Source organism: Dendrobium catenatum, unplaced genomic scaffold, assembly GCF_001605985.2.
Source record: "Dendrobium catenatum unplaced genomic scaffold, ASM160598v2 fragScaff_scaffold_1178, whole genome shotgun sequence".
Taxonomy (NCBI): domain Eukaryota; kingdom Viridiplantae; phylum Streptophyta; class Magnoliopsida; order Asparagales; family Orchidaceae; genus Dendrobium; species Dendrobium catenatum.
The window spans coordinates 263515-274879 of record NW_021319640.1 but is presented as its reverse complement, the minus strand read 5'-3'; the positions used below and the strand labels follow the sequence as shown (position 1 = coordinate 274879).

The window sequence follows — 11365 nt, the reverse complement described above, 5'->3', positions numbered from 1 at the left end:
AAAAAAACTTCCTACCACCTCATTTTTCATCCTGGGATAAAATGCAATTGAAATCACCTCCTACTACCGAAAGAAGTTTTCTATGAGCAACTTCCTGAATACAATCCCACGGCATCCTCCTCTTATACACCTCCTTGCTTCCACACACCGTAGTTATCAACCAAACAGCCTTGTTGAAAACATTTAGTTCTCCAATAACACATTTATCATAAGTTTTAATAACTAAAAAAGAAGCCAAATCGATTCTCCAAAGGATCATAATCCCTCCAGATAAGCAAACTGATGGAACAAGAAAAAAGTCCCAATTTGGTCCCATAATTTCCCCAAATAAGACTTTATCAAAGTCATTAATTTTTGTCTCCACCAACCCAACAAACATAACATTGTAATCTTTAATGAAGTCTTTAAGATATAGAGAGGCCTCACATTTCTTCACCCCTCTACAATTTCAAAAAGCTATGGAATTCATTTAAAGAATTTTTGGAGAGGGACCACCCTCCTTCCTCCTTCCATCACCACCATCCAACACTCTTCCACGAGTTACATTTTTGATAGGTCCTAAGGACCTAAGTTCTTTGGAAAAATTAACTTTATTTGATTCACCATTAACAACATTTATTTTAGACAGTTTGGAATCAGTTATGTCACCAAAAAATTCCTCCTTCTCAGTCACAACTTCATCCAGAATAATACCAACCGAAGAGTTAATAAACAAACTCTTATCATACACCAAGTTCCTCTCCAGCACTTCATCTTCCGTCATAATTTCATTTTCCATACAAAGAACTTCAAATTTGTTACCATTTGTAACTAGAATAGAACATTCAGAGTTGAGTTTATTACCCATAATAACTTCAGGCTTCTGTGCTTCTACAACAACCAATTCATTGGTCTTCACATTCATAGTCGGCTGGATACCATCTACATGATTCTGCTCCTGTAAGAATTCTCCTTCTTCTAGTTGAGTTTCATCTGCATCCATAAAATACTTATTACCATTTTCCTGAACTGACTTGTTTAAGTCTTTCTGGACAGTAGACTTCTTAGCATCCTTGTTATTCTGGATCAGAACAGTTTTCTTCACATACTTTCCATTTGGCTTTGGAAGAGTATTTCTTTGAGCTGTCCTTCTATTTCTCTTGTGATTTAATAGAACTCATGGTCCATAAGAAGCTGCATCAACTTCCTCAATCTTCTTTCCCACATCAGAAGCCAAACCATCATTACTGTTAGACAGCTTCACATTTTCCTGGATAGAATTTGTTTTGATAGAATCACCTTTAACATGTCCAATCATACCACATTGAAAATAAAAGGAAGAAATTTTTTCATATTCAACCTTTTGAAAAAACCTTCCCGAAATACTTTCCACCCAAACACCTAATGGAAGGCTTTGGTCAATCTCAATCCTCATACACACCCTTGCAAACTCCCTCCTTCCCCATTGAAACATATTTCCATCCATCATTAGTTGATTGCCAATCATAGAAGTAATTCTTGTTGTATTCTTCTCATCCCAACAATGAAGAGGTAGATGGGGCATCCTAACCCAAATAGGTGAAGTCAAAACTTTCATCGTCAAAGGTAAAAAATTCGGCATCCATCTCTCCATGCCAATTATATGACCATTTACAAACCATGGTCCCCCAGATAGTACAGCTTCCATGGAGTCAAAAGAACTAAAGGCACATAAAAACCATCCTTTTCCAAGGAAAGCAAAATGAAATTTTCCAAACATGTTCCATTGTCTCCTAACTTCCCATGCCACCAAGTGAGCTGGAATTTCCTTACCAAACACTTTAATCACCAATGAGTTTAAGAGTTTATTTGAGTTTTCCACTTCCATTTCCTCACACAGCTTCACTGCTTCCCATCTTCAGTTAAGACATGGTCTTCATCTTTAAAGTTTATCTTAATGTAAGGTTTATTAATCCACAGGTTATCCTTCACTTCCTTCCCAGACTTCAAAGGAAATTCAATAGAAACCTTGTCCGCACCAACCTTGGCAGATGAATCATCACTAACAAGATGAGAATTTCTGTTAACTACAATCGGAGAATTTGCATTTATCACACTGTGTCCAGGGATTGCATTTGAATTCCCAAATCTATTAATAAAAATTTTCATACCCGATGATGAAGCAGATGGATCTACCTTGTTCACATCCGAAATTACCTTACCTACTTCAGGAGTCTTAGAAAATTGTTCTTCTATAGCAATTGATTTACCTTTTCCTTCCACATAAACGACCTTCCTTGGAGCCTCCTCAACAACATCTTTGATCAATAAAGGTCCTTGAGATTTCCTTCACAGGATTTCCAAATCTATATGGTTAGAATCAAGATTTTTACGATCAGTCAACTTCACACCAAATGCATTATTGCGGACAAAGGATGGAGATCTTGCAAGAAATATATGGGTCTGATGACCCTCTACCGCCATCCCTCCACTAGTAACTGATGAAGACCTTGTCGGAGATGCTTGGGTAGTCCGGCGGCCTTCCGACACCATTCCTCCACCAATTCTTGATTATCTTGGCATATGGTAAACATTTATATCATTCGGATATATTCTAAGTGGAATTAGAGGCCATGAAGTTTATATTAGAATACCTCCATGATTGGATGATTCAATGCAAGGGTGTTGTGATTGAAGATGATATCAAAAACATCATCAACAGGCTTCAAGATTCAATGAGGACATTAAAATGGCAGCAAGATAATTTTAAAATAAAGAGTTATTCTTTCTTAATGATTTTAATAATGTACTTTTTCATCATGTATCTAGAGAGGCAAATAAAGCGGTAGATTTATGTGCCAAATTTTCTTTAGTTAGTTCTTTTGTTTGGCACCCTTTTATTTCTAAATCCATTCCTTCTTCTTTATTTATGTTATTAAAGAAGGAATGTGATAGTTGTGTTTCTTTTAATAGGATGTACTAAGTTTTATCAATGCAAAGTTGCAATCTTCAAAAAAAAATAATAAAGGATCTAACTAAGAGAAATGTGTAAGTTTCGCATACCAAGCTCTATGAGATTGCTTAAGTCCATATAATGTCTTTTTCAATTTATAAATATGATTAGGAAAGGTTAAATTTTCTAATCCAAATTATTGTTCTATATAGACATCTTCCTTAATTATCATATTTGATAGGCACTTTTAACATCCATCTGATGTAGTTTCAAGCTTCTAAAATATGCAAACACGAGTAGAACTCTAATGGCGTCTAACCTAGTTACAGGGGAAAAAGTCTTCTCAAAATCACCCTTCATTTTGACTGCACCCTTTAGCTATTGAGCTAGCCTTATTCCTAATCACTACTATAGTGTCATTAAACTTATTCTTAAATACCTACTTAGTTCCTACAACACTCTTATCCTTAGATCTATTAATCAACTCACATACATCATTCTTGAAAAATTTGTTAAACTCTTCTTGCATAGAAAGGATACAAATATCATTAAATAGGGCTTGATCTACACTAACGGGTTCTACCATAAAGATGAATACAAAATGACAAACCTTCTTTTAAGTCCATGCCTAGTTCTAACTCCTACAAATGGATATCCTAAGATGAGTTTTCTAGGATGACTAGATAAATATCTCCATTCTTTAGGCAATTTCTCCTGAGGTTCTTCTTTATTTCTTAGGTTAATGGATTCAATTTCTTAGGTAACCTCTACATCTTCTTCTTCTTCTTCTTCTTCTTCTTCTTCTTCTTATTCTAACCTAGGCTCCTTTGATCTATCAAATTCATCAAATACCATATGCATTAACTCTTTTATAACTAAGGTCCTCTTATTAAAGATCATATAGGCTTTACCTACAAAGGAATAAACTAAGAGGACTCATTTATTAGACTTGGAATCAAATTTACAATAGTAATGTTATCTCTTAGTGTTACCTTGCCTCCTACCTTGGCCTCCAGTGTGATGAATTACCTTAAGTCTCCTTTTATGGGTCTTAGGCATCCTCTATCCAAGTACCATATGCTTTATATAGGTCTTTTGTGAGATCACCCCTATAATATCATCATATATTAGGTTAGGGAACCCATGTGAGTTTGGGTTCCACCTTATGCTTTAGTGGATGAGATACATGCATGTTATGCTATTATGCATTTAGTTTAAGCCTCCATATAAGATGTGTCATACGGTATATAGTGCAAGTGTGGGCTATGTGTCTTAGCATGCCACAAGAATAACACCTACCAAGGAATGGATTCACTGATCAATATGAGGGGTAGTGCCTACTTCTAAGGATATGAAATGATGCATACTATGATTTGGGGTTATACCATTGTGGTAGTATTTGGGTGGTATATTGATTTGAAGTACATAAACTTTTTTATTTATAAACTCATTTGCACTCTTGAATCTTACAACTTTAAGTTTCAATGCATGCTCACTAGAGTCTAATTCAATTGCACAAATTTTTTATTATTTGTATGATTCTTCTAAATCAGTATTCTCAAACGTCAAGGATTCATGTACTTTGCTTAATTTAACATGCTTCTTCTTAAGTTCATCAAATTCATCTAATAAATATGTATGCTCCCTATTTAATAGAATATGTTCATCTTTAATACTATCATGTTATTTTTCAAATTTAAAAAAATTTAAGTTCAAACCACTATGTATTATATTTTCTTTAATTTCTATATGATTAGTGGATTTTTTTTAAATAATAAAGAGCTAATTATAGGATAGTTGACATACATCATCTTGATTATAATGGTCAATACTATCATTTACCATAAGACATAGGTTTGTTACCTCATCCATTTTGTGTTATTATGAATTGGGGTAGAGTTTACCAAAAAAGCCTTTTTGTGTCTTTGGCTTCCCCTATTCGAAGTTAGCTTTCTCTTCACTCTTCTCCTTAGTTGAGTGAGTTTTCATATTGGGGTAGTCAGACATTAAGTGTCTTAGCTTCCTGTATTCAAAGCATACAATGTTATTTGAAACTTTTGAATTTCTACTTGGTTTACCTTTGTTCCATTATTAATGACATTTTTTCTTTCACCCTAGAAAGCTTTTAAATTGTCAGGTCATCAGTGCCATGTCATCATCTACTTCAGCTACAGAGTTATCACTCTTAGAATTATTGGCTTTTAATGCTATTGCTCTGTCATTCATCCTATCACATGTATTAAGCGATATTTTATTCATGCTTTGATCATAAGTAATGAGTGAGGCAAGAAAATTATCAATAGAACAAACATTGAAATCTTTAGATTTGCATATAGAAGTAACTTTAGCATCATAACTACTAGGTAGACAACACAAAATTTTGATGACCTTCTTAGAGTTTGATAGTTCTCTACCTAGTACATGCATAAATGTCATTATCTTTGTAAACCCAATGTATATATCTAAAATGACCACATTAGGTTTCATGCAAAAGTGTTTGTAACCATTTAACAAAATATTTCATAGAGACTATTTAACTTCACTAATACCCTCATAAGTTATGCATAACCTATCCCATATTTATTTACTAGTAGTTTAGGTAGAGACCCTCATGTAATCTTTAGATTTGAGTGCACAGAAAAAAATAGTTTAAATATCTTGCATTAAATTATGCTAGATCTCTATCCTTATTACTCCATTCACTATATAATGTTTCAATTATCATGCTACTCAAGATTCTAAATGAATCAGAATAACCTGCTTGAATCATATGCCACATATAATAATCAATATATTGTAAAAAATTAGACATTCTGCTGTATTATCTTAATAATCAATTATTCCTGATTTAATTTCCTAATCACAGGTTTAAATTAGGAAATATTTGATATGATCCTACATTATAATTAGTATCATATTGTATGTTTAGGTCATATTTTGAATTTTAAAATATTGTTTAATTTGTGATTGGCAAAAATAATCTTGATTTCTATTAATCATCCTACATGATGTGGATTGTATAGTATGATTAATTTAAATTCAATTTTTTTTATATATATATATATATATATATATATATTCATTAATTTTTTATCCTTCTCCTTTAATGGGGCAAAGTAAAGTCATATAAGGTCAGCACGCATAGGAGTTTCACTCCATTGTTAGAAAAATAGTTTGTATCGAGGAAAGACACATTATGCTTACCTCAATTTTCAAAAATGTGCAATTTTTAGCTAATATTTTGATTAAAATGTTGTATCCATTAGCGAAAAATAGGGATAAATTTGCACAGGTAAAACTTTCACCTCGTAACTTTTTATATGTTATAAGGATTATGATTATGCACATTTTAAATATTTTCTAAAAAAATTTCAATGAAGGTTATGAAATTTGCGGGATTTTTATTGAATAAAAAATTATATGGATGTTAAAAAGTAGTGCTTTAGTACAATAAAAGTCTTAAAACATCATTTTACACAATTCGTAGTCATTGATTAATTTTTAAAAAATGAGCATTTTTGTCTAGTTGGATTTTCTATTATATACTGTTATACAATACTGTAAAATTTTGATACACGATCAATTACTCTTTAAAAGTTATAATGTGATGATATATGTGCATATGTGATTAAATTATTTTTGTTGTGAGCCATAATAGGCCAAAATCTTATGAGATTCTATCTATGTCAAGGAATTACTGGGAGATATAAGGGGACATAATCATTTGAGATTTTGTCTGAGGCAAAGATATGTCTGGTGCTATAAGCACAAACAAAAAAAGAGTCATAAGGGGTTAGAATCTTTTGAGATTTTGTCTAGGTCCGGAAAATGTGATATGAACTACTATGTGATATAAAATTTAATTTATTTATTTATTCAGTATTATTATTTAAATCAGGGAATTACTGTTATGTATTTATTACATCTCTCAATATAATGATTTATTTAAATTGCATTGAACTAGCTTTAAATATTTAATAAAATATTTGATAAAAGAAAATATTGAAATCTTAGATTGGTTTGTAAGGCTTGCTAAGCTGGTATAGCTCTTTGTGACTTTGATTCTATTTTTTAAGAACTGGGAAGGGGAAGGAGATTGTACACTAGCAGTTCAAGATCATGTCTAAAGTCATAGGTATTTTGCTTTTTTAATTTTTGTACAGCTATGGTTAGTTAAACATTCAATTATGTAGCTCTTGCACGTAGTCATATACTGTAGTGTTGATATTTATTTTGATAAAATGAAAGAAACTTTGTGAATGAATTTTATTTCAGTATATGAATGTTTTAGTAGCTCTGTAGTCTGTAGTTTATTTCAATGAATATTGGTATAAATCTGAAATAATTTCAAAACTAGATTTTGGGATTTACCTATCACAGCTCAAGACGATAGAACCTATCCTGGTCGGTTGGTTTGTGACACTAACTCACTCAAGTATTGTGGAATCTTCTCACCTAGGGAAAGCCACATGGTTTTTTCTTTTTTGGGTTTTCCACATAAAAAAAAAAAATTATGTTCATTTACTCTTTCAACTATCTATTTGTGTGTTAGATATCCGTGCATCACTAAGATGAAAAGCTCTCACTCTACCACCATGAATTTATAAGTATGAAACAATACTAGTGCATGAATGCTTGCAAGCTACTTTTTGCATAGAAGGTGTCTTTTTTGTTGTTCAATCAAAATTATCTTTGATCTTGATTCATACGTTTTGTCATATTTGTTTCTCATTATATGTGCCATTTAAAATAAATGACATATATAGGATCTTTGATTGCATATCAAACATGAAAGGAGTAGTAGCAGTGGTGCTAAATTAATTATTTTAAATTTTTCCTCAACTTTTTTCATCCGGGATTGAGATCGACATAGGCGATTTAAAAAATAAATTCAATTAGTATTTGATACAAGATTTTCTATATTTAATTTTTTTTTGGGTGAATCTACATCGACACGAATGGGTTTTTATTTTCCTCTTCATCTTATTGTTATTCTCATCAAAATAATCAAGTAGGATCTTCGTAAAAAAACATGGCATTAGTGATCGTTCTTTTTGAAGAAACATGGCCACAATCGCCTTTGCCAAAAAAGAAATGAAAGGTGCATGAAGTGTAAAATATTGCAGATGCTTTTCGACAATGATCACTCATATATTCACGAAGATTAATGCAGCCAGAAAACTTCTAGCTGAAGTAATAGTTATTTGCATGACTATTAAAAATTTTAGATACAATTTATATTCCTTAGTTGCTAGGAAGCTTTTTGAAACTGGAGCGGTAATCTAACTTTTTATACTTATTATTATTGATAAAGAGAGAGGTGGTAGCTAGAAGTGAAGACCATGACAAACTTTTGACATTTTTATTATTGTGTATGGAATCCGATATAGAAGATTCTAAGAGGTAAAGATAAGATAAGAGATTGAGAGAAGACATTGAGAATGAGCGATGAACAAAAACCTTAAAAGGATGGAATCATCTGATAGAGAGAATAAGGGAGTTAGGGCTCATGGAAGCTTTGTCTTTTACTTTTAGTCTCTCAACCTAAATTTAATTTCTCAACCTAAACCCTTTAAATTGGCAACAAGAAATGTCACATTGGCAACCATTACATCTATTGGCTACCCTTTGAGTGTTTTTTTTTTTTAATGATATTTACTTTGATTTTTAAAATATTCTCACATAATTAGCTGAATTTGATAACATATTATATTTCACAGCAAATTTTTGTCAAAACCATTAAAATTTGACAACCAAATAATATATAAAAATATAATATTAAGTTATTTCTCTCACTTTTCACCAAAATCATGAGTAAACTTATCATCACCTATATAATTATTTTTTTTTAAATCATTTAAACTCAATTAAAAATTAATTAAATTCAAATTCAAAATTTTTTTAATAAATAAACTTAAAACACAGTTTAAAACTGTTAATAAAAAATTATGTACAAATTGAACAAAATAATACTACTCATTAATCATTTAAAGCAAGACCTATCACGTCGAATTCAATTTTATCATCCCTAATTTTTCACCCAAAAAAAAAAAATTTCTCATCCCGTTCGACCGATTCACATCCGGTCCAAATTTAATGAAGTCAAAATAGAAAAAAAAAAAAATTAAAGATAAACCCTTTCCGGCTTTCCTCTTCGGTTCTACAGCCACGCGGAGGTTGTTTTTACTAACAGCAAACTTCGATAAAGTACGTGCCTCTTCCAGCGCCTTCTCCAAAGCTTGCCGTATTACATCCTTGCCACGTGTCTTTTACTCCACTCTATTCCGCCACGTCATCATCCCTTCTCTCCCATTCTCGGAGCCCGCATATAACAGCTCTAAACTGAGCTTCATCGGAAAAATTCACAAACAATTCACCTTCAGAATTCAAATTCAATAATGGCGTCAAGAATCGCTGTAATTTCTCTCTCGCTCTCTTACTAATTGTAGTTGAGATTTTTATAATTTTTTGAAATCGGAATCGATCAACACTAATTGCTGTCGCCATGATTACAGGACTACTGGCTGAGATCTGCGCGGGCAAAGACAAAGGCTCTGCCGCGAGGGGAGTTCATGCCGGTGTATGTGGCACTGGGAATGATCTTAGTATCGACATCGCTGGGCGCTTATACGGTTCAAGAGCAGCTCTGCAACTCGCCCTCGGTGCGGGTCAATAAGAAGAGGAGGGAGATAGTGGCAGAAGTAGAAGAGCCTGAACGCGTGGCCGAAGAAGCCAAACGCTATGTCAAACACTCAATTTTTCGCAAGGTCGCTAACATGCAGGACTTCGATGCCGTTCGTGCGGGGATCTCTGATCCCACTCGAGATTTTAAGTATTCTTCTTCTCATCACATCTGTTGACGAAGAATATTTTTAACTAAGGCCTTTTTTCCTTTCTTTTTCTATTTAATCTTTTTATAAAAAAATTAAATATTTTTGTAAAAATGGCCTTTTAGGGTTAAATTTGTAAAATATTTTTTTTATAAAAGAATTTCATCTAAATGTTTGAAATAAATATAATATATGAAAAAAATGTTGCCCTGAATTTCGTCTAAATTCATTGAAATAAAAAGTTTCGAACAAATTAAATTCTTATTTTTGGTTATCTTAAAAGAAATGCGAAATCTATAAAACTCGTTATGATTAAATTTTAATTACTATAATCTTTTTTTAATTTTTATTAGTGTTTTTTATTTATATAACTAATTATTGTTTTTTTTTTTTTTAGATCTCCTCGCGTAGAGAGTTTGAAGTCGGTTGGTGTGGAACCGAAGCCGAATGTTCCCTGAAGTGCGCACTGACGAGGAAGTAGTTTGGTGGCGTGGCTGTAAATATTGATGAAATTTGCCCCTTTTTTATTTTCCTAAGTTTGTTGTTCTGAACGCAAGCAGTGCGCTCTGCACTGCAAGATGTTTGTTTATTAAAGGTTATATTATCATAGCCCATCTTATTCTGTTGATAAAGACTTTTTCAAATAAATTTTAATTATAAATTTAAAATTTTTGTGTTGAAAAAATTATTTAAAAAAAAAATTAAAAAATTGCCCCAAAGAGTTTAGACTCTCAATTAAAATATCAAGAACTTTGTCAATTTGTAATTTATTTTTCAAACTATTAAGAAAAAAGAAAGTTGTGTGCTCTTACAAATCTGTTCACAAATTGTCTTTCTATTCATATTTGATTGAAATTTTTGAATAAGATTTATTTAGAAATCAAGTTAGATCTTATCAAACAATAAAAATCAAGAATTTCAATACCATTTAATATATGCTTCATTTATGACCGTTTTCTTAAGCTATTTTAAAAATACTAGTAAAAAACGGGGTTCCAAACGAAGTAGCTTTTAAAGTTGTTATTAATAATTAAAACTTTTTTTTTTCTACATGAAAGAAGTTGGTATCATATAAAATTGTAATTGTTTTTTCTAAAAATAAAATTAGAAAAAGTTGGTTCTTAAAAGTGATTAATTTTTAGTAAGAAATTAAATGGCATCAAATTGAGATTTAAACAATGTAAAATAGTTTCGGCTCTTTGTATTCAAGCAGTGCAAATATAAATTACATAAACTTTGGTTATCAAAAATCTTTATTGTAACAAGCTTTTTGTTCGGAGAGAATGAAAAATGATAATTTGAGTTCACAAGAGAATCCATAAAATATGAGATTAGGACATGGACCTCCATCACAATAAACAAGGCTTAGGCTTCGTTTGGAACGGCTTTCTTGTTGGTTTGGAACGAAGCTTTAGGCTTCGTTTGGGATGGCTTTCTAATTGCTTCTTAAAATAAATTTTTAGTATAAAAGTAAAAAAAAATTAACTAGAAAGTTGCTGTTAGAAGCAACTAGAAAGCGGTCCCAAGCGGAGCCTTAGTCTCTCCCTCAATAAGAAATGCTTAGCTTATTTTCATTTGCAGCTAATACTCCCTAAACATGTATAAAGGTATAAAAACGATATAA

General features: G+C 31.7%; 2 protein-coding genes across 2 annotated transcripts; one reads left to right on the top strand and one right to left on the bottom strand.

Annotated features, from left to right (window-relative positions):
• Positions 1–1156: 1156 nt before the first annotated feature.
• On the bottom strand, positions 1157–1666 carry LOC110115216. Its single transcript, XM_020848389.1, has one exon. The coding sequence runs from the start codon at positions 1664–1666 to the stop codon at positions 1157–1159; it is 510 nt and encodes a 169-aa protein (XP_020704048.1).
• A 7559-nt stretch (positions 1667–9225) lies between these two features.
• Positions 9226–10287, top strand: LOC110115219. The gene is made up of 3 exons (XM_020848392.2): positions 9226–9327; positions 9427–9743; positions 10139–10287. Exons 1-3 carry the CDS (start codon positions 9310–9312, stop codon positions 10197–10199), a joined length of 396 nt encoding a protein of 131 aa, XP_020704051.1. The 5' UTR covers positions 9226–9309; the 3' UTR covers positions 10200–10287.
• The last annotated feature ends 1078 nt before the right edge of the window (positions 10288–11365 follow it).